This window comes from Belonocnema kinseyi, chromosome 6 (assembly GCF_010883055.1).
Source record: "Belonocnema kinseyi isolate 2016_QV_RU_SX_M_011 chromosome 6, B_treatae_v1, whole genome shotgun sequence".
In the NCBI taxonomy this organism is placed as follows: Eukaryota; Metazoa; Arthropoda; class Insecta; order Hymenoptera; family Cynipidae; genus Belonocnema; species Belonocnema kinseyi.
Window position 1 is genome coordinate 20,946,493 of NC_046662.1, and position 24,480 is coordinate 20,970,972.

At 25.8% G+C, this 24,480-nt stretch overlaps 2 protein-coding genes across 4 annotated transcripts in view; one reads left to right on the top strand and one right to left on the bottom strand.

Moving 5' to 3' along the window:
* LOC117175035 (exocyst complex component 1) overlaps positions 1-1,623 on the top strand; it is a 30,347-nt gene extending 28,724 nt beyond the window's left edge. The window contains exon 12 of the mRNA XM_033364547.1: positions 1,408-1,623. Within this exon, the coding sequence (XP_033220438.1) occupies positions 1,408-1,560 (153 nt within the window). The 3' untranslated portion in view covers positions 1,561-1,623. The remainder of the gene's footprint in view (positions 1-1,407) is intronic.
* On the bottom strand, positions 1,343-22,983 carry LOC117175036 (protein claret segregational-like). 3 transcript variants are annotated; one of them, XM_033364549.1, is made up of 5 exons: positions 22,746-22,983; positions 18,563-19,554; positions 11,559-11,853; positions 5,620-5,894; positions 1,343-2,308 (listed from the first exon to the last, which is right to left on the bottom strand). In XM_033364549.1, exons 2-5 carry the CDS (start codon positions 19,552-19,554, stop codon positions 1,879-1,881), a joined length of 1,992 nt encoding a protein of 663 aa, XP_033220440.1. In that variant the 5' UTR covers positions 22,746-22,983; the 3' UTR covers positions 1,343-1,878. The 3 variants fall into 3 exon arrangements, with proteins under 3 accessions (XP_033220440.1, XP_033220439.1, XP_033220441.1); XM_033364548.1 differs by having other exon boundaries at positions 22,633-22,983; XM_033364550.1 differs by lacking the exon at positions 22,746-22,983 and adding an exon at positions 22,409-22,542.
* Positions 22,984-24,480: the final 1,497 nt, after the last annotated feature.

A 24,480-nucleotide genomic window follows, 5' to 3' on the forward strand; every position in this document is an offset into this window, starting at 1 on the left:
ATTTTCCAACCCGAAAATAATTGAAGTTTCAATTTAAAAAAATTTGTAGTCAAGAAAGAAAATAATATCAATTAAATCTTTTAATTTTTAAGCCAAAAGGACAAATTTTCAATAATACAGTTGAATTTTTACCCAAGAATTAGAAAGTTTTAACCAAATATTTGAATTTTCAACAAAACACATCAGTTTTTAACCAAATAGTTCATTTTTTACCAAAATTTTTCGTTTTCGAGACAAAGGTACGAATTTTTATAAGAGTTGAATTTTCAAGAAAAAATTTAATTTTCAACCAAAATAGAATAAGTTTAAACCAGACAGATGAATTTTAGCCAAAAGAGATTAAATATCTTAAAAAAGAGATACATTTTCCAACAAAATAATTTAAGTTTCAATTTAAAAAAATTTGTGGTCAAGAAAGAAAAAAATGTCAATTAAATCTTTGAATTATGAAGTTTTAACAAAATAGTTGAATTTTAAAAAAATAATGCAGTTTTGAACCAAATAATAACATTTTTAAAGCAGAAAATTAATTCTTAACTAAAAATTTAATATAGTAGACTTTTCAACCGAAAAGAATGAACTTTCATCTAAAACTAGTTAAATTATCTTATTGGGTTTTATTACTTCAGTTCGTATTTATGTGAAAAAAGGGGAATACTGGGAAGCTTGCGATAAATAAATAGGAATTCTGATCATTTATAGACTAAAGATTCATATTTTAAAATAAATATTGAAGTTCATATTTAATACTTGAAGAATTGTATGACTATTTTTTTAATTGGCGACAACATTTACACTATTTTTGATCTCCAGAGATTTTAAGGAATTTAAATAAATTCCATGGGTTTTTAATTATTTTAAGGAATGTGACCAGTAATTAAAATATCAAATTTTTTCTCTTTAAACTAAATGAATTACACTTTTACTTTATTTTACGAATGAACTATAAACTTTTATTAATAATTTGTATAAAAAAAGCTGTTCATTTTTTTTTAATTTAAATTTTCGCAGAAATCTGACCCGAATAGATCGTGCATTGGAAGCTTTAAAAATAATGAATTTAAGCTTAATTGAATCGTTAAAAAAATCATTTTCAAATTGTGCATCATTTTTTTTTTTTTTTAATACATCATTGTAATCTAAAGTGCAAAAGTAATAACTGTAAAATAAATTATAAAGCATTTCCGCGCGAAAAGCGATATAATCTTTTGCAATCTCTCAAATATTAATATTTTAAATAATTTTTCTCCATTTTCTGGAGGAAGAAAAAAGAGAAGGTAAGTCATAAAAAATTCTGTAGATGCGCGCCTGGGTAATGCTCGGAAAAGAAGACTAAAAAGTGTAAAATATTATGTGAATTCTATTACATAAAAATGCTGAAAACAATGTTAAAATTTTATTTTCCAGGTTGTCTGGCGTGAAATGCAGAGCGAGTTTATAGCGCAGTACACTTACATCGAGGGGAGAATTCATAGATGCTATCCAGACAGTATGGTGACGTTGGAGTTCTCAGTTCAAGATATATTAGACTTCTTTTCGGAAATAGCGCAGTCTCATTAAACTAAAGTGATAACCGACGAAAGAGAAAAGGAGAGAGAGCAATAAACAAAAGTAATTTCTACATCTGCCGAGTCAGTCTTTTCCTATTTTAAAGTTAAAGTCTTTACTTCTATCTTTGATTATACAATATAGCTTACTCGATACAAAATTATAGGTAGTTGTAAATTATAGATAGTCTATAAATCATTAAAAAATCTCTTAAGATCCTAGGCAAAGCGCGACTTTTGGTTCGAAACGAGGCTTTAAATGAAGAATCATTAGGCACTAGAAATTAATTTCGTCCGAAATCAGCTCAGGTTGAATTGTTTGTGTACGGATTTATGATGACGTTGAGTTGTTCTGGAGCGTCATTTTTGTTCTCTTGACCGTGCCAGTTTTACAATTATTTACATTACTGGCGAATCGCAACGAATTGAGCGTTTCGTTGTAGCAATCGTCGAGAGGAGAAATGTTGAGAAGCATAAGTGTCTTGGAATTACCTCCCAAAGACGGCATTAAAAGATGTGTCAGCTTGGAGTTTCTGTAGGGTATGTGATCCTGCTTTTTCAAAAGAGCCAGGATCACGTTTCCAAGATTCGAGAGAGATTTGTTGATATTTTTTGTCTCGGCTGTCCGAGCAGCCTCCTCTCCCTTCAATCGCTCAGACCCGGCTAAATCGACCAGATTGAGGTTTCCTATCGATATTTCGTCTTTTCGGGCGTGCTTACCGATCAATCGAATTCGGGCGACTGAGTGCGACCTTGAAGATCTAAAATCAGAAATATTTTTTGGGTTTGTTTATTATATCATTTTTCTTATTCCTACTGTTTGAAATGATAGTTTTTATTGAAAATAGAACTCGAATTTTGAGTGTAGACCTGATTTCAAGATTTCAAAGATTAATGCTGATTTAAAAGGGCTTCCCAAGATATCATAATATATTTATAGGTTCAAAGATGTGTCATAATAATTTTAAAGCAGCATATTTCAAAGATTTAAGGTATTACGCAAAAATTTCAAAATATTTCATAAAATTTGAAAAAAAATTCACATAAAATTTCAGAAAAATTGCAAAAATATTTCAAAGGTTTTGCAACATTTTCCAAGATTTCAAAAGATTTTGGAAAATTTCCAAATATTCAGAAATATTTCACATTAGTTTAAATTATTTCGCAAAATTTAAAGAAAGATATTACAGATTTTACAAAGATTTGTTTTAAATATCTCACTGATTTTATAAAGATTTCCAAGGGCGTACAAAATTTCGAAAGAATTTGAAGAAATTTCGAAAAGATTTCCAAATTTTTAAAGATTTCAAAGGATATCAGAAAATTTCAAATATTTCTGGAAGTTTTCAAAGATTTTTTAAATATTTTGAAAAAACTTCAGAAAGATTTTACAATAGATTTAAAAGCTTTCACAAATTATATAAAAATTTCACAAAAATTCCAAAGATCTTATAAACATTTCGAAAATTCTTCAACATTTTTTTTTTAAAGATTCCACAACAGTGTCAAAGATTTTGCAAACGTTTCAACAAGATTTTATAACAGATGTAAAGATCTCGAAAATTTTACAAATATTTCACCAAGATTTAAGAGAATTCGCAAAGATTTCAGATTTCAAAATATTTGAAAAAATTCACATAAAATTTCAGAAAAATGTCGAAAATATTTCAAAGGTTTGCAACAATTTCCAAGATTTCCAAAAAGATTTTGTAAAATTTAAAAAAATTCAAAAATATTTCACACAAGTTTCAATGATTTCGCAAAACTTTAAGAAAGATTGCACAAAATTTTACAAAGATTTGTTTTAAATATCTCACTGATTTTATAAAGATTTCACCAAAATTTCAAATATTTCAGGAAGTTTTCAAAGATTTTCTAAATATTTCGAAAAAACTTAAGAAAGATTTTATAGTATATTTCAAAGCTTTCACAAATTATATAAAAATTTCACAAAAATTTCAAAAATCTTATAAAGATTATGAAAATTTTTAATAAATTTAAAAAGATTCCACAACAATGTCAAAGATTTTGCAAATATTTCCTAAAAATTTATAACAGATTACAAAGATCTCGAAAATTTTCAAAATATTTCACCAAGATTTAAGAGATGTCGCAAAAATTTTAAAGATTGCGCAAAGATTTCAAAGAATTTTAGAAAATTTCAAAAGATTTCACTAAAATTTCAAAAGTCTCAGAAAGATTTCACAAATATTTCAAGGGACCAAGAGAGAACGAGAAACTGTAATTTTTTACTTTGTAATAGCTTGTCAATTTTTATAAAAGTTAATCAATTCTAGCAAAAACTTATATATAGTTTCTGGTAGAATTATTTTTGTAATTTTCAATTGTCAGTGGGGCCGCAAAACTTTGATTTAAAAGTTCTCTGACTTTTCCCGGACCATTAATATTTAATGACAAGAATTATATTCTTATAACATTTTTAATAAAAATCGTTTATAAGAAAAATAAAAGAATTGTAAATTTTACATTTTAAATTTATTATTCTTGTCAGTTATTTAAAGTGCTCATTTTAAAAATTCGCTGATTTTTGCCAGTTATTTTACAGAGTCCCTGAATTTTTCCTAGGCAAAAAAGCTTCTGGTCTTTTTCATAATTTCCATGTTTTCCCCGACCCGCGATTACTGGACTTTAGACACTTTTACGAAATTTTAAAAGTAATTAAAATTTTTTACAAAAGGTTACAATTTTCACATTGCTGTGTGTAGATTATTGTTTTTTTATTCATGGTGGCCGTTTTAATCACATAAAAAATCCCCGGTCATTTCCCGGTTCGCAAACTTTTTTCACGATCAATGAAATAAACAAATTCGTGCTATAAAGCTAAACAATTTTGAATTTAAAGTAATTAAAACTGAGCTGCAAGTCATTTTAATCAATTTTTAGTTAGAAATATTAAAAGTTGTACGATTAAATTTTTGTTATAAACTAAACACTTCTTAAATTAAAAGTTACATTATTTTCATGTTAAATATTTTAAAAATCCTTTAAAAACTTCAAAATTTTATTTCAAAGTCTTAAAGCATATACATGTTGTTTCACATTTATTCAAATTTTCAATTATTTTTGAAATTTTTCAGAACTTCTAAATATCTTTTATAATGATTCGAATTCTTCCTAATTTTTTTTAATCCTGTAAAAAAGAAAATATTTTTGAAAATTTTGGAAATCTGTTTAAATATTCTCTTAAATTATTTCCTCAAAATAAAAAGTAACTTTCAATTTTGCTAGGAATCGTCAGAAAATGTTTTTTATTATTTTAAAACCTTTCAAAAGCTTCTGTATTTTTTGTTCGAAATCTACAAAAAGCTATATTTTGTTTTGAATTAGTCAGTACACTATTTACAAGAAAATTTAGGTACGTATCACCGAATTTGGTTGTTATACGTAGAAACTTCGTTGAAATTATTTTAAATCATTAAAAAAATGTTATTAATTTGGATCAGCAATTGTTATTTTTCTTAATTATAAAATTTCAAATTTTAGGATTGAAATTAGTTTATAAAATTCCAATCGGGCGTTTACATTTGTTTAAATGCACTAAGAATTTCAAAATTCCAATTGAAACAATTTAATTTTTAAAGTTAAAATCTGTAAATCCTTAAATGTTAAACTGATTCCGAATCCTCTCGTCAAATAAAATATTATTCACTTGTTTATCCTTAATTTATAGTTGAATTAAAATAAAATCATTATAGTTTTTAATTTTTAAAGTCTTTTAAACTGTATTTTAAAATTATTTAAATGAAAAATCTACCCTTAAAAATTACAATCCAAAATAGAACATTTGTAAGTGAAAGATTATCGAATGACGCACTGTAAACTGAATGATATCATAATTGAAAAGGATACAAATTCAACTGATTATTAAACAAATTGTAGAAATCAAACTTGGAGAGAATTTCTTTTCTAAAAATTTGTCAAACTCCCCGTCAAAAAATAAATTCACTGTCATTTCCCGGTTTTTCGCGGTCACATAAAATTGTTATGTTAAACAGAAATAAAAAAAAAAGATATAAAAAAATTACAAATAAATTTAAATTGAATCAATTACCTCTCATTGGATTGGGTGGCGGCTACTGCTCGATTTTGCTGGGCTATTAGAAGACATTTGTGCAGTTCTTCAGGACTGTGGATTTCCTCGACTTGAAGATTGCTAACGTACAAGTCATTCCCTTTGCTATCAGCCATTCGTATCTCTAGTAACTTAGGCTGAGAGTCCAATAAATCCACTATATGCTCATTATAAATTTCAAGGAAGCTCGCTTCGATTCTGTATTCCCAGCCGAGCAATTCGAACTGTTTCATCTCACTGAAAATATGCTTCACCTGAAACAAAGAGATAGATCTTTGTCAAATCAAAATGATTTTATATAGTGCAGGCCTCGGATCACAATATTTTTTTATTATTTTGAAAAAATTACACATGAGAACACTATTTTCGGACACTTGTCCGCTAATGCCACAATTTATTTATTTTTCATTGAAAAATATTTTAGAACTTCTTCGCTAATTGGCTAAAATAATATGTCCGTCATCAAAACTAATCACAATAAACTGGAATATTGTCTCAATGGCTGATTAAGTGCCGTGCATAAATTAAGTAGTTTTTTTTTTAATTTCAAACAAATAAGATAAGTTTTCAAGAAAAGTATTAGTTGATATTTTAAACAAGAAAAGATTTTTATTTCAAATGGAAAATTGTTGAGTTGAACTAAAAAGCATGAATATAAAAAAAAAATAGTTCAATCGTCAGAAAAACCAGATTAATTTTCGTCCAAACAGTTGCACTTTTTAACAAAAAAAAATTAACTTTCTACCAAGAGATGAATTTTCAAATAATAAATACGAATTTCAAGCCCAAAAAGATTTTTTAGTTATTAGGAAAAAAGATGCCATCCAAAATGTGAAATTTTCAAGTCAAAAAGATGAGCTTTCAATAAAACAGATAACTTTTGAACCAGATAACTAAATTTTTAACCGGATAGATCAATTTTCAACCAAGAAGATTAATTTACTACCAAAAAAGATGCATTCGCAACAAAATAGACATACCTTGAAACAAATAGTTCAATTTTAAACCACGACCAATAATTTTCTACCACAAAAGATGAATTTTCAACAAAATACATAAATTTTTAACTCGATAGTTGAATTTTCCACCAAAAAGATTAATTTCCTAAAAAATAAGACAATTTTACAACAAAATTACATAAATTTTCTATTAAATAGTTTAAAAGGGGGGTATCACGTTGATCAAAATTTTTAAAAATGTATTTTTAGTTAACATTTTTTGTTCGTTCTTCAATTTTTTAACTCACATGTTGAATTAAATAAAAAATAAAAGTGGATAAGTGTTCATTAAAGAGAATTATTTATAATAAAATTTTTTTTCTACAAAGCCGTCTTATGATGTACCGAGTAGTTTAATTTTCTACCAAATTGATGAATTTTCAACAAAGTGTTTCAATTTTAAGGTTAACAAATTAGTTTTAAACACAAATTTTCAGCTTAAGTATAAATAAAAACAAAAAGTGAAAATCTGAAAAAGTATTTGAACGAATTTACAGTCTAAAAAGTATTTTGAACGAAAAATATAATAGTTGATCCTTCAACCAAAAAGATTGTAATTTAAAATAAAAAATAGTTGGATTTAACCAACAAAGATGAATTTTCAACAAAATACTTGATTTTTAATAAAAAATTTATTTTCTACCCAAAAATAAAAATTTTCTACCAAATAGTTAAATTATCGAGCCTGAAATACGAATATACTACAAAACACTTGAATTTATAACCCAAAAATATGAATTTTTAAACCAAAAAGATTAATGTTTAACACAATAATTAGGAATGAAAAAAAATGGTAAATTAAGAAAAAAAGGTCAATCAAATCGTTAAATTTTAAAGCCAAAAAGACTAATTTTCAACAAAATAGTTCAATTTCCAGTTTAGAAATGTAGTTTTTAACCAAAAGAAAACAACAAATATTTAACTAAAATTATTAATCTTTAAACAAAACAATTAACTTTTGAGAAATTAGTTCAACTTTTAACCAAGGAGTTAAATGTTTGACCTAAAAAGAAATTTTTTTACGAAAAATATAATAGTTGATAATTCAACAATAAAGTTTGTGATTTAAAATTAAAATTAAATATTTGGATTTAAACATTACAGATGAGTTTTCAGCAAAATACTGGATTTACAAAAAAGATGAACTTTCTACCAAACTCTTGAATTTTCGCGACAAAGCTATGAATTTTCTACAAAACACTTGAATTTTACCCTTAAAATTGTGACTTTATCAAAAAAGTTAATTTCCAACCACAGTTTATTTTTTGTTGAGATACTTGAATTTTTAACAGAAAAAAAGAATAAATTTCTACAAAAAGAGATGAATTTTCAAACCAAATAATGAATGTTCAACACAATAGTTAAATTTTTTAATAAAACAAAATTCGTTAATCAAGAAAGAAAAAAATCTCAAATCGTTCAATTTTAAATCCAAAAAGACGAATCTTCCACAAAATAGTTGAATCCTGAACAAAATAATTCAAGTTTCGAACAAATAGTAGAATTTTTAACCAGAAAAGATGAGTTCTTAACAAAAAATCGAATAGGAGACTCTAACTGAAAATAATGATCATAAAAACAAAACTTGATATTTCTTATTGTATTCCATTAATTCAGATCAAATTTAAGTGGAAAAGTAAAATAAAGGGAAAAGATTAAAGCAATTGATATGTAAATAAGACTTTTGTTAATTTATAGGCTAAATAAACATTCAAGTGCATTGTTAATACTTGAAAAATGTTATTACACTATCAGGGGGGCCGTGTTAATCAAATAAAAAATTTCCCGGTCATTTCCCGACTCGCAAACATTATTCACGGCCAATGAAATTAAAAAGTTCGTACTCTAAAGCTAAAAAATTTTCAATTTGAAGTAATAAAAATTGGGCTGAAACACATTTTACTCAATTTTAAGTTAGAAATATTAAAAATTGAACGATTACATTTTTGTTATAAACTGAATACTTCTTAAATTAAAAGTTAAAATATTTGCACTTTAAGAAGTTTAAAAAGCCTTAGAAAATTTAAAAATTTTATTTCAAAAACTTGAAACCCCTTAAAAAATTAAGAATATTTCCTGAAAATCTTCCTGATTCATTTTTGACATCTTTTTAAATATTAGCATAACATTCATTTTGAAAAATTAAGTCATTTTTAATTTTCCCAGGCACCTTATGAAAACGTTTTTCATTTTTTTGAATCATTTCGTAATTAAGAAGCTTCCAAATTTTTTGTTTGAAATCTGCAAAAATCCATATTTTGTTTTAAATTAGGCCATCCTCGGCTGTTTGCACCGAAATTTCGGTACTAATAACCGGATTTTTTCGGTATGCGTAGACACTTCGTTTAAACTATTTGAAATAATTTCGAATTTTACATTAATTTTGAATCTTTTCAGACCTCCTAAATACCTCTTCAACTCTTTCCCAATTAAAATATTTCACATTTTTAAGTTTCAAATTTTAAACTAAAACAATATTACAAATGTAATAAAAGCCTTTAATTATGAATATATTATTTTGAAGTTATTTTCAAAATGAAAATGGCTCATACAGTTTCAATCGGACATTTAAAATTGTTTAATTACTGAGAATGTCCAATTGAAACAGTTTAATTTTTAACATTAAAATCTGGAATTCGTTACATTTTGAACTGATTCCGAATCGTCTGGTAAAATCAATTATGATTCACTTGTTAATCCTTAATGTGTAATTAAATTTTTAAAATCATTATAATTTATATTCACATTTGATCAACTAAAAACGTTTTTTTACCCAGAATTGTCGATTTCAAATGTACGCTTAAAAATAAAAGTTGAAAATTTTTAAGTGAAAGATTTTCGAATTACGCACTGTAAACTGAATAATATCATAATTGAAAAAGATACAAATTCAATTGATTATTTAAAAAACTGTTGAAGTCAAACATGGACACATTTTTTCCCTAAAATTTGTAAAATTGCCGGTCAAGAAATAAATTCAATGTCATTTCCCGGCCTCATCAAATTCCCGGAATATTCCATTGAAATCAGTTATATTTTCAGTAAAAAAATTACTTTGCACAAAAAAAAACTATCTAAAAAATAGGTACATTTTAAAATAAATTTTCGACTAAAATTGTAGATCTTCAACTGAAATAGTTGAACTTGTAACCAGAAAGATGAATTTTCAACTAAAAAATGATGAATATTTAACGAAAATAGTTGAATTTTTGACCAGCTAGATGAATATTCAACTAAAGAAGATCATTTTGCAACAAAAAATTGAATAATTAAATTTTTAGTCAAAAAAATAATGTTCAACAAACGAGATAAATTTTTAACTCAAATTATAGAATATTCAGGCAAAAAAATTTATATTTAAGAAAAGAGTTTAACTTTTAGCCATGGAATTTGACTTTCAACCTAAAAAATTAATTCTGAACTAAAATGATGAAAATTTAACTGGAATACTTGAATTTTTAACAGAAAAAAATAATTTTTTGACAAGAATAATAACTTGCAAAGAAAAAATATAATTTTCTACATCAAAAGCGATTCTTATCAAAATAGGTGAATTTTAAATGAAATAGTTAAATTTTTAATTAATAAAGACAAAATTTGTATCCAAATGTTTGAATTTTGAACAAGAAAGGATCGATTTTCAACCAAACTGATGAATTTTCAACTAAAATGATTAGTCTTCAACTGGAATATAGATTTTTCACCCAAAAATATACATTCTCAAACAACAATAGAATGGTTAAATTTTCTTTAAAAAATCTAATTCTTAACTAAAAAAAAAAAGAATGTTCAGAAAAATAATTCAGTTTTCTACTAGAATAGTTAAATTTTTAATTAACAAAATTGATTTTCAATAAAATAATTACATTTTCAACCATGGGTGAATTTTCAATTAAAATTATGAATCTTTAACAAAAAATTAGTTTTTAACAAAAGACTTTAACTTTCAACTAAGTAATTAAATTTTTATTCCAAAAAAAAAAATGATTTATGAAATATTTAGCAACATTTTTTTTTTTAATATTATTTCTATGCACAAAAATATTTGAATTACTTTCCTTAAACTAATTTTGGAAGAGGGACTCGCTTTTCTAACTTAAAAACGATAATTATTTTCTAAAATTCCCTGTCCAAGTCAGGATAAATGAAGAGCAAAGCAAATAAAACGTGATAAATCCATTTTTTGAAAAAATGAGAAAATGATTGTTTCAACGAAAATAATCTCACAGAGAAAAAAAATTAATGAAAAATAATAAACATTTAATAAAAAATGATGAATTAATTAGAGTAAACTGAGACAATCTGAAAAAATTTGCGACTATAGATAACGTAGAAATTACTTTTCTGAATGACACAAAATTATTAAAATAATAAAAACTTGCATTTTATAAATTAAATTTCCAGTCCTTTTCCGCTTTCCTGGTTAAGTCACTACCCTAAAACTTCAAAACAATTTTAAAAAGAAAAAAATTCCATTGATTTCCGTAAAATTGGAACGAATTCAAGATAAATTACAAGAAATAAAATGAATTAAAACCAATTTAAAAACATGAAAAAACTTCCGTGAATTAATTAACTTTGAAATGAGCTTAGAGAAATTCAAAGGAATTCAGTAGCATTTTATGAAATGCCTAGGAATTCAAGGTGAAGTTAAAAGAACTCAGAGTCAATTAAATAAAAACATTTTTAATAATGAAAAAAATCCATTGAATTAAGTAGAATCGAGTGAATTTAGAGGAATTTTTTGTCTCTCAAAATTTATCAAATGTCCTGTCAAGAAATAAATTCACTGTCATTTCCCGGTTTTCCGGTCCAGCGGCCATTCTGCACTATTTTTAAAATTTGTGACACTCTTTACACAATTTTCGATCTCTAAAAAGGAAGTCTGAGGCCTGCTAGTGGCGCAAAAGTAAAACTCACGGTCCTTGGTATCATTCCTTCCATTTCCGTTCCAGGGAAGCCTTCCATTGTATAAGTTTTCCCAGAGCCCGTTTGACCATAAGCGAAAACGCAAACGTTATAGCCATCCAAAGCTGATTGCACAAGTAACGACAATTCTTGAAATATGTCTTCCTGAGATGCATTGGGAGGGAATACTTTATCAAATTGGAATTCTTGCCGAGACTGCCGTATTTTACCACCACATCCCATTTCTCCACCTTCCCCACGTCCAACGTCTATGGTGCATTCGTCGAGGTAATTAATAGAGCATAATCTGCAAGAGAAGAATAATGTGTTCTAAAAATTTTTTGGATAAAAATTTAAAAAAATATATTTATTTAAAATTGAATTTTTAAAATAACAAATGGGATATCGAATAAATATTTAAAAATGTAGATGAGAGTAAGAGGGTTGATACAAAATTTTAATTTCGAAATTACCTGACTATTTCCCTGACCAATTTGTAATTTTCTCTGACCGTCACAAATTTTTTATCCAGGTATAAAAACAGCCTTATAACTAGGAGATCAATAATGTTAATGCAAAAAAAGAGTTGTTTTCGTTATCTTAAGGGGGTAGGTGCGTATAGATGGCTAAAAAAATCGATTTTTTTTCGCGTACATCAAAAGAACAACACTTCAAAAATATGCTGTTAAAATTTTAGAGCGAAATTCGAAGCAGTATAGATTCTATCGCTACTTTTGTAAAGGTCGCTCGGAGTTATTTTCATGTACCGCAAACTTTAAACGCTTTTTTCTCGAAAACAGTTTTCTTAAATTTTCCGATTTTGTGCCAGCGATTATTCAGCGAGTTTTGGACGTACATAAAAAAAACCATTTTAAAGGAAATTTAATTATCTAATCCATAAACTAGAATGTTTTTGCAAAAAAAATGTTTTAACTATTTTTTTTGCAATAACAATAGAAAAACTTTTTCCAACATTTTTTTAAAAGTCTGCCATTTTTTTCAAAACATTTAAATAATTTTAGATTTAGTTTATGGACGACATTTTTATGTGACTTATCTGTTTTAGAGTAAAACAGCAGCTATAAAACACGGCACAAATCGAGAGGAAAAAAAAGTTATTATCTTCAACGTGTTCTTACTTCTTAATTGTTTATAATGATTGTGTGAGCAATTTTTTCGGTTTTTTTAATAATAAACAAGAACTTGTCCAATTGTCAAATAAAAATATTGAATAGTCTTTGAGAAAAAAATTCCCAAAGTTCCGGTCAATTTTTCGCCATCTATACGCACCGCACCTACTCCCTTAAAGACTTTTATTAACAATAATCATTAAAATTTCATAAGTGGTCATCCACAAATTACGTAAAACGATTTGGGGCGAGGGGGTTTGGTCAAATTTTACTGTTTCTTATGAAGTAAATAGTTGATTTTTCAACCAAAAAGACGGAATTTTCAACAAAAAATACGAATTTTTAATTAAAAAAGATAAATTTAAATTTAAAAAATTAACATTGAAAAAGAAATAAATTTTCAACCAAATAAATACATTATCAACAAAATACATGAATTTTCAACCATGTAGTTGAGTTTTCAACTGAAAAAGATAATTTTTGAACCAAAAATGAAATAATTATTTTTGCATGTGAAGAAAATTAATTTTCAACTAAAAAAAGGAATTTTCAACCAAATAATTCAATTTTCAACCAAAAAGACGAAGCATTAACAAAAAAATTAATTCTCAACAAAAAGTGAAATTTTTGATATTTACACCAAAAATATTTTAATTGTCAGTCTCAAACAGTGGAATTAAAAAATATATATTTTAACAAACTAGTTGATATCTCAACAAAACAGATTTTTCAGTCAAGAAAGCAAAAAGTTTCATCCAGAATGTTGAGTTTACAATTTAAAAAAAAAAACGAAATTTTCACCGAAAAAGTGAATTTTTAACAGAAAAATATGTATTTTCAACCTGAAAAGACGACTTTTTAACCTGATTACTTTTTAACTTAAAATTAAAAAACGTTGAAGCAAACATAAAATAGTTCAAATAATTACTTTTTAATAACAAACAAAACAAATAATTTTAAACAAAATCTTTAAACTTTTAACCAAAGAAAATAGAATAGTTAAACTGTCAGTGAAAAATTAAGTTTTAAGGAAAAATAAAACTTGCACAGAATAGTTACATTTTCAAACACAGAAAGGAGTTTCCAACCAAATAGATCAAGTTTCAGCTAAAAGATTAATGTACATAAAAAAATTCCTTTTTAAAAATGAATTTTAAACAAAATAGTTACATTTTTAATCAAAGAAATCAATTTGACCAAAAACACGAATTTTCAACAAAATGCATGAATTTTCAATTCAAAGAGATAAATTTAAAGTTAAAAATTAGCATTAACAAGAAAATAAAATTTCGACAAAATAAATACACTATCAACAAAATACATGAATTTTCAACCAAGTAGTTGAGTTTATAACTGAAAAAGATCATTTTTTAACCAAAAATGAAATAATTAATTTTGCATGTGAAAACAATTAATTTTCAACTAACAAAAAGGAATTTTCAGCAAAACAGTTCAATTTTCAACAAAAAAGACGAAGCTTTAACAAAACATTAATTCTCAATTAAAACTGAAATTGTTGATATTTACACCAAAAATATTTTAATTGTCAGTCTAAAACCGTGGAATAAAAAAAAAAGAATTTTCAACAAACTAGTTGAATTCTCAACCAAAACAGATTTTTCAGTCAATAAGGAAAATAGTTTAATCCAGAATGTTGAGTTTACAATAAAAAAAAAACAACGAAATTTTCACCGAAAAATTTGAATTTTTAACCAAAAATTAAAAAATGTTCGAAGCAAAAATAAAATAATTAAAATAATTACTTTTTAATAACAAAGAAAACTACTAATTTTAAACAAAATCTTTAAACTTTCAACCAAAGAAAATGAATTGTGAACCAAAAGATGAATTTTTATTAAAAAATGGAATAGTCAAGCTGCCAGTAAAAAATTAATTTTTAAGGAAAAAAAAACTTGCACAAAATAGTTCAATTTTCAAACACAGAAATGAGTTTTAACCAAGGAAATCAATTTTACCAAAAAATACGAATTGTCAACAAAATGCATGAATTTTGAACAAAACATGAATTTTCGACCAAATAGTCGAGTTTTCAACTCAAAAAGATAAATTTTAAACTAAAAACATGATGATTAATTTTTCAATAAAAAACAGTGCAATTAAACCAAAAAATACAAAATTTCAACAAACTAGTTGAATCCTCAACCAAAAAAGATTAATTTTCAAACCAAAATAAGGAATTTTGAACAAGAGTAGAATTTTTCACCAAGAAAGCTTTTTTAGTAACAAAAAATCATACAAAATTTTAATTTTCATTCCTAAAAGACGAATTTTATACAAAAAAGTTATTAAGACAAAAATACAAATTTTTAACAAAAAAGTTAATTTCTAACTTTTTTGTTAAATTTTATAGTGAAAAAAATTTTTTCTGCAAAAATTCTATTATTACATGAAAGTTGTATTTTTATAAAAAAATATGGATTTTCTACCACAATAGTTCAACTTTTAACCAAAGAAAGAAATTTTCAACTAAAATGATGATCAATCAATTAAATTTTAACCAAATAGTTGAATTTTTGAGGAAAAAGATGAATTTTCAACCAAGAGGGTTAATTTTATTCCAATATGTAGTAAAATCTTCAACCAATAAATAGAATAATTAACAATTCCATTCAGTTTACAATCAAGTAGTTGAATTTCCAAACAACAAATATGAATTCTCAATAAAAAATGGAATAGTTTAATCATTTTCAATTAAGAGAAGTAATCTTCAACAAAAACAATGAATTTTTAACAATGTAATTCAACTTTAAGACAAGTATTTTCATTTTGGACCAAGAAAGATGAATTAAAAAAAAAATTTTTCAACAAATAAATTACATTTTCAACCAAGTAGTAGAATTTTTAATTAATCAAAATTATAATAGTAGACTTTCAATTAAAAAGAATAAACTTTCAACGAAAAATAGTTGGATTTGAGAGAAACACCGAGAAAAAGAGGATGTATCTTGAAAAAGGTAAATTGTAAAAAATTGCAAAAAGGTAATTTTTGTTTAAAATTCATATTTTGTTGTTGATAAGTCAACTGAAATATTTTTCGGATGAAAACTATTTCTTTTCAGAAAATGTGACATTTTGATTAAAAATTTCATATTTTTAGTAGAAATATTGCACCATTCATGAATAAAAATGCAAATATTTTGTAGAAAATTAAAATATTTCCTAGAAACATTACTTTTTGTTTGAATGTAATATTTTGGTGTTGAAAAGAGAACTGAAATCTTTTCTGGATGAAAATTCAACTCTTTTTTTCTAATTTGTCTTTTTGATTTAAAAATTCACCCGTTCTAGTAGATTTTTCATTTTTCTTGGACCAAAATGCTACTTTTTTGTTAAAAATTCAACTATTTAGCTGAAAATTAGCTTATTGTTTGCAATTCTTATTTTTGTGTTAAAAAATAAACTGGAATCTTCTTTGGAATAAAATTTAACTTTTTTATTTAAATTATCTGTTTCAGAAGAAATTTCATCCTTCTTACATAAAAATCGAACTGTTCGATAGAAAATTTTACTCTTTCTTAAATTTGGTCTTTTGCCTTTCAAAATTCACCTGCTTTAACAGGAATTATATCTTTCTTAGATAAAAATGCAAATGTTTAGTTGAAAATACAACAATTTTTTTGAAGTCATACTTTTTAGTTGGAAATTTAACTAATTCGTAGAAAATTTACTTTTTGTTTAAATGTAAAATTTTGGTGTTAAAAGAAACTGAAATATTTTCTGGATGAAAAATTGTTAAAAATTTTTTTTAAAATAAAAAATGAATCTGTTTTAAGAGAAACTTCAACTTTTTTGGATGAAAATGCAACTGTTTAGATGAAACTGCAATCTTTTCAGGATGAAAGTTCAACTTTTAAAAAAATGGGTTTTTTTTATTAAAAATTCATCGGTTTTAGTACAAATTTAGCAGATAATTCAGCTATACTGTTAAAAATTCATCCTTTTTGGTAGGAAAACTTTGTCTTTTTCGATTGAAAATTCAATTTTTATTCGTTGAAACTTACTCTTTGTTAAAAAATTGATATTTTGAGCTTGAAAAATTAACTGAGGGCTTTTTTGATGAAAATTATACGGTTTTTTTAATTATTATTTTTTTACATAAAAATGTGCCTGCTTTATAATAAACTCAAATAGGAAACTTGGATAAAAATTCATATATTCATCAGAAAATTCAAATCTTTTTTCAAAGTTTATCTTTTTGTTTTAAAAATTCACCTGTTTCAGTAGATACTTCATTTTTTTTTTAATTGAAATGCAACTTTTTGGTCAAAAATTAATCTTCCTTGCTTGAGTATTTAACCATTTTTTAAAGATTTATATTTTTAGTTGAAAATTGTTCTCTGCTTGAAAGTTTGACTATTTTGTTGACTATTAATCTTTTTTATTTGAAAATTCAACTACTTAGGTAAATGTTAAAAATTGTGAAATAGCCTTTTTTATTTTATTGTAGAATTAATAGTTTAACTGAAAACGTAACATTTCCATTTTTTTAAAGATTTTTTTTAACTGAAAATTCTCCTTTTTAGTAAAAAAATAATTTTCTTGGTGTGAACTTGGTGTTTTTGACACCAAGAAAATTATTTTTTTACTAAAAAGGAGAATTTTCAGTTAAAAAAGATCAATCTTAAAAAAAATGGAAATGTTACGTTTTCAGTTAAAATATTAATTCTACAATAAAATAAAAAAAGGCTATTTCACAATTTTTCATTTGTTGGATAACAATGCATCAGTTTCGTGGAAAATTAATTTTTTGTTGAAAAGTCAAATTTTTTGTTTGAAAATTTATATTTTGGCTTCAAAGTTCAACAATTTAGATAAACTTTTCTTTCTATCTTAATTTTTTTCGGATTGGAAATTCAATTTTTACTCGTAGAAACTTATTTTTTTATTGATATTTTGAGCTTAAAAAGTTAACTGAGACCTTTTTTAGATAAAAACTCAAGTATTTTTTTTTTAAATTATTATTTTTGTACATAAAAATACACTTGCTTTAAAATAAACTTAAATAGGAAGCTTGGATAAAAATGCATCTATTTGGTAGAGAATTCAACAGTTTCATCAAAAAGTAATTAAAAAAATTTTTTTAAACGTGAAAAGTTAACTGAAATCTTCTTTAAAGCAAATTCAAATATTTTTTCAAAATTTATCTTTTTGATTTGAAAATTCATCTGTTTTAGTAGATATTTCATTTTTTTAAATTGACATGCAACTTTTTGGTCAAGCATTAATCTTCCTTGCTTTAATATTCAACCAGTTTTTTAAGATTTATATTTTTAGTTAAAAATTATTCTCTGGTTGAAATGTTAACTATTTTGTTGACCATTAATCTTTTTTAATTAAAAATTCAAAAAATTGCGGAAAAGCCTTTTTTTATAATAAAATTAATATTTTAACTGCAAATTCAGTTGAAAATTCTCCTTTTCGGTAAAAAAAAAATAATTTTCTTGGTGTGAAGTTTCATTTTTATTGGATAAACATGCATCAGTTTTGTGGGAAATTAATTTTTTGCTGAAAAGTCATATTCTTTGTTTAAAATTAAATTTTTGTAGAGATAATTTATATCTTTACTTGAAGGTTCAACAATTTAGATCAACTTTTATTTCTTTCTTGAGTCTTTTTGGTTTTGAAATTATTATTTTTTTTTGTATGAATTTCATATTTTTCGATTGAAATATGAACTATGACACTTTTTTGTCGAGAATTTATCTTTTTAGGTTAAAAATTCAACTATTATGTAAAAAATTTAATTGTTTAAAAAAAAGCCTATAATCCGTTTCGTAATGTAAGTACGGCATCTGACTCGTAGAAACCCTGGGATAATAAAATGGAAATTTAAAAACAAAAAGTGATAATAACTAATTAACTCACGGTTTTGAAGCTTCTTTTGAAATAGCTGGTCGCACCCGACAGAACACCCGAATATTGCCCTTCATTTCTTGCATAGTATTATGAAGAATTCTCCGATCTTTGTCCATACTGTGCACCAAAACTTGCAGATCTTCATTTGTCGTGGACAGTTTGTTATTCCTGTCCCTCTCGAATTTAAGATTTCCATCATAATCGTCCAGCCTAACCTTCTGTTCCTTCAAAAGTTCCTCCTGCCGACTGCACCTCTCCTTATACTCTTTCAAAGACTCCGACACGTTTTCATACTTTTCCTGCATGTCCTGAAGCTTTTTCGTTAAATCCTCGTTCTTGGTAAGATAGTCATCGAGCTCCGCCTTCAACCTTGTCATATCTTCATTTAATTTTGCATTCGACTTTTCAAATTCCTCAGCCCTGGCTTTGCTGAGACTTTCGCTCTCCTGGAGACTTTGATAATTTTCTTGCATCTCGTGAAATTTCGAAGACATTTCCTTATTTTGGCTTTTAACGGTTGTTAGTTCCTCCGTAGTATACGCTAATCGTCCTTTGAGATCCCATTTTGCTGGCATTTTATTCGCTGCTTTCGGCGCTGGCTTGGCTGCCGGTTTTGCCGGAGGTTTTGCATTATTCGTGGTAACTGGAGGTTTCGCGACCCGCTGAGTGATATTTGCTCGCTTTGCTTCAATCGCATTGACGCCCGCTCCTAGCCGCTTCAATGGAGCTTTCTGGGTTGGCCTCTGTCGAAGAATTGTCGACATAGTCTGGGAACGAAGTAATCCTGCTGCCTCCTTCGGAGGATGATTCTCGGTACCGTTTCGGGAATTTATGCTTGTCGTGCTCGCGGCATTTTTTATATTCGACATCGTTGCTATACTCGTACTTTGTGATGCTAAACTGATCTGACTGGTCTTTGGGATTTTTGAGCCTCCTGCGACTGTTAATGTACTCTTTGCTTTGATTAATTTTATCTTTGGCTGCTGAAGTCGGGACTCCATCTGCAAAATATTTTGAGTAGAATATTTAAAATTATATTGTTTCAAATAATTAGACACTGATTCCATTTCAAATAATGCAATGAGGTCTGCATGAGGTTGTCAAAATATTTTCGCATGAAAGTATGTTATTCTGCACTCAAAATAAAGGAACACGTGTTTCATCGTTTGACCGGGAAAAAGTTTTGTTTAGCAATGGTGACCTGTTGAAGATAATCTTACAATTTCATAAAAACTGCCAAAATATTTTTCAAAATGATGTAGTTTTTTTAACCAAATATATATATATATATATATATATATACATATATATACACACAAACACACACATATATATATACTAAAATTTTCTAAATAGAGAAAATTGCGACGGTTTTTCTGAAAGTTTTAAAAATTGATTTTCATAAATAATTTCTTCCTATTTCAAAAAACATTTTTGGAACAAAAATGGTTAACTTTTTCAAAAAGTAACGAAGAAAGGGGTAACTATCGAGGGAAAAAGTTGTTTAGAAATTAATTTTCTTTAAAAAATCCAATTTTACTTTTTTTAATACATGGCACCACTTTCTGAAAAAATTAACCATTTTTTTAGAAAATGTTTTTTTAAATAGGAAGAAATTGTTTACCAAAAGCCAAACTATGAGAATATGTAATCCATATTATCAAGAACATATAAAAGAAAGTAAAACAATTTAAAGGTGGCCTTTTCGAGAAAATCCATTCTTTTAATTTTCAGAAAAACCGCCGCCATTTTATTAGTTTTGAAAATTGTGATATTTTTCCATCATTAAACAGAGTTAAGTATTCTTCATCACATAATTGAAAAATCAACCGAATATGTATATTTGCTAAAAAACTACATAATTTTGAAAAATATTTTGGCAGTTTTTATGAAATTGGAAGGTTATCTTCAACAGCTCACAATTGCTGAAAAAAAATCAACAGCTAACTTCATTCATAAATATTATTAATTACAAAGATATTACAGAAATAAAATTTTGTTCTATACATTTGACCGAAAAAGTGTTTAGTTTGAAATAAAAAGCAGTTAATTTCACCAAAAAAGTTTAATTTTCAAAGAAATCGTTGAACCCTAAAAAAACAGATTAATTTTTTATCAAGCAGTTGCATTTTTAATTTAAAAAAATATTAATTTTCTACCAAAAAGACGAATTTTAAACAATATACATAAATTTTCAATCCTAAAATATAAATTTTTTATCAAAGTAGTTTAATTATCAATCCGTGAAGATGATATTTCAAGAAAATAATTGAATTTCAACCAAAAAGATGCATTTTCAACTAAAAGTACTAATGAATCTTCAACCAAAAAATGAATGTTTAACAAAGTACTTCTATTTTCAAACCGAAAGAAAAAATTGAACAATAATTGAATCTTCAAGCCCATTCCGAATCTGTTCAAAATTACACGAATTGTCAGATTTTAAACTTTTTTCAATTTTAAAACAACTTCAAATCAATTGATTCACAATTAAAAGCTTTTATTCCATTTCGAATTCTATTCAAATGTTGGTTCACTCTAAAGAATTCTATTTTTAACCTATTCAATTTGAAAATTTGTAATTAAAAGAAAAAGAACAATTTCCTAAGATTTAACAACATTTGACTCTTCATTTACAAATAATAATTGAGTAATTAATTATTCGAAACACCTTAAAATTAAAATATTTCAACTGGAGAGTATTTATATATATAAAAAGGTTTATATTTAAAAACTATTTTTAAGAGGGGAGAGATTTTGGTATTTAATTTTTCTCCGAGTTAAAAGAAAAACTTTTTTAATTTTTGCATTTTTAGGAATTTAAAGGAGGAAATTTAAGTTACTGAATAAATTTCTGAATTGGAAGAGATATTTTTAATTTTTTTAATTCGAAGAGGAAATTTTTTTGTTTTTTAAGGGTTTTATCTAGTTTGAAGAGGTGAAGTTTTGGTTATTAATTGTTTTTGTGAATTGCAAAAGGAAATTTTTTATTTTCCGTTGGAAAAGGCGATATTTTTTTAATTTAAGTATATTTATTTACTTTAAAGGTAGGATATTTTGGTTATTAATTGTTCTCCTGAATTGGAACAGGGACACTTTTGTATTCAGAAGAGGAAAATTTGGTTATTTTAAAAATTTTTACCGAGTTTGAAGGGAGGAAATGTTTGCTATTCATTTTTTGTCTGAATTGGAAAAGATCATTTTTTTTATTTTGAACGTTATTATCGAGTTGGAAGAGAACATTTTTTTATTTATAACCGTTTTATTGAATTGAAAGAAAGGAAATTTTGGTTTAAATTGAAAAAAAAACATTTTTGGGTTTTAAGTTTTTTATAGAGTAGGGAAAAAGGACATTTTAGTTTAAATTTTCTCTGAATTGAGAGAGGGGAAAATTTCATTTTCAATTTTGTACTAAATTGGAAAAGAAAAATACTTTATTTTAAACATTTTTATTAATGTAAGTTGAAAGGGTGTATTAGTTTTAATTAGGAATTCCTCCGCAATTATTAATCGCATTTATAATTCGTTACTGAAAACCCCGGTCTTAACTCAGAATTAGGATAATAAAATATATGAAACCATTTTTAATTTACATATAAGACAAAAATCCCGGTTACTGAATTCCCGATTTTTTTCCAAATCATGTCGAATTCTGACGTTTCAACTTTTCCTCTATCAAAAACGACACTCTTCTCACTCTTATAAAAATGAAATCACTCCAGAATAAAAACAAACATCTTAAAAACATATAAACATAATAAAAACTGCAGCTTCTTCTGAATTTCACTCACTAACTTACAATAAACTACACAGAACCACAAGGTTCAAAAAATGAAGCGGGATAAAAAAACTAACCTTAAATTTCCGAAAAGTGAAAACTTATTCAGGTACACTTTTGCAGAAATAAAAGCTCCTTTATTTTATAAATCGAAAGGAGAATTTTCAAGTCAATTAAAGAAATAAAATAAAAATTGGCTAAAGCTTGATGCAACGCAACGTAAACACGTTTTGTCCATGTGCAGTGTCACAATTTCAATTTGACTTTCCCAGGGCGGAAATTAAAGATCACTATTCACTACCTTATACACATTGCATTTCCTGATTGTTCCTGATGAAATTCCAACACACAAAGACTCTTTTTCTGAGAAGAAATGCCCCAGAAACCCTTTTCTTGAAAGGAATTGACATGTACCTTGCTGTCGGGGCGATGTAACCGATCCTTTGCGTCGAAGAGCCGTTCTGTGAAAAGTTCAATGTCCGTTATCGAAGTTGATCGATTGCTTCGTTAAATATGGCACTGTTTTTTTATAAAACACATATCACGAGTCATTCACAAAACTGCACTAAACTTATCCCTAATAATCGTTTAGAATAAACAAAATAAATAACGTTTATTTTTCAAACTGAAAAGAACGGTCCAGCGTCTATGGTGATAGCACTGCTGCTAACTGCTGCAAATGAATGTTCCTAACAAGGTCAGACATTTTTTTTATATTTTCCACTTTCTAGTTAATTTAATAAATCTTAGAAACTCTTGAACCAAATTTTTGGTTAATGACAGTAAAATATTTTGTAAATAGAATCGTTTTGTGTCAAAATTATGTCAAAGTCTGTAACATATTTGAAAAATAGATGAATTTTAGGAACATTTGATGGTATCATGTTTTGGTCTTGCCTTGGGGAAAAAGATGGCGCTAGAAGTAATTTGGCGGCATTTTCAAAAAGTTTATTTTACTAGGGATTCATGTGTGACGTCGGATGGCAAGATGTCTGCAAGCTGAGGGCCAAGCAACAATATCAGTTGCAATGGGCATATCTTTATTTTTGGATATTATTTTTATTTTTTTAAAAGCTACTCAATTAAATAATCAAATCGATAACTTTGCGTCTAAAAATTTTCTTATCTAATTTTACAGATTTTAAAGAATGAAAATTAATATCTAAATACAGTTCTGGTGAAAAATCATTTTTTTTGAAAATTATTAAAAAATAAAGTGTCCCATCCTGATACTATATTTTATTGTTGAACTATATTTGTTGTTGAATTTAACTAATAATTCAAGTTTTTATTTATTTATAATTAAAATCTTTGTAGGCTACAAATTGAACTACTTGGTTGAAAGTTAAAATAATTTATTACTAAATTAATTTTATTCGTTGAAAATACTTCTTTTCGGTTAAAAAAATTTTCTTTGCAGTTAAGATTTCATTTTTTCAAATGGAAATTGTAACTGTTTCATTTTTTGGTGATAACTGGTCTTTTTTTACTAGAAAATTTAACTAATTTATTGAAAAATCGATTTTTTTATTTGAATTTATTGCGTTTTTGTTCAAAATCTTTTTTGGTTAAAAATAAAACTGCTTGTGAAAATTTAAGTATTTCATTTTTAGTTACAAATTTATCTTTTTTTGATAAAAACGCAACTGCATCGTTGAGAATTTCTGTTTTTTGTTAAAAATTATATTTTTGTGTGGAAAATTATTTTTATTTGAAAATTTATTTATTTGGTTAAAAGTTTTACTATTTTGTTGGAAATTCGTTTTTTTTTTTGTTGAAAATTAATTTCTTTTTAGCTGAAAATTTTAGTATTCGGTTAATGATTTAAATTTTTTTTTGAAAATTGAACTACATATTAAAAGTATTGACTTTTTTGGTAGAATTTTTAATTTTTAATTATTCTTTTTGTTTGAAATTTCATTTTTTTGTAGAAAATTGAACTATTTCGCTATAAATTTGTTGTTGTTTTTTTTTGTTGAAAATTAATTTTTTAACTGAAAATTTATTTTTCATATTCGTAAATTCATTTCATTCGTTTAAAATTGAACGACTTGGTTAAAAAATCTTTTTTGTTTAATTAAGAATTAAATTTAAACTGAAAAAGTAACTATACCATTTTTGGCTAAAAAAAGGTTCTTTTTTAGTTGAA

Bases quoted from the DNA above. Each gene is read 5' to 3' on its own strand.
- LOC117175036 (XM_033364549.1), bottom strand. From the start codon at position 19,554: ATGGAGTCCCGACTTCAGCAGCCAAAGATAAAATTAATCAAAGCAAAG. The intron at 5,895-11,558 runs GTGAGTTTTACT...TCTTTGTTTCAG, and splicing joins AAGGAATGATACCAAGGACC to GTGAAGCATATTTTCAGTGA. The intron at 2,309-5,619 runs GTAATTGATTCA...TTCTGATTTTAG, and splicing joins GCCACCCAATCCAATGAGAG to ATCTTCAAGGTCGCACTCAG.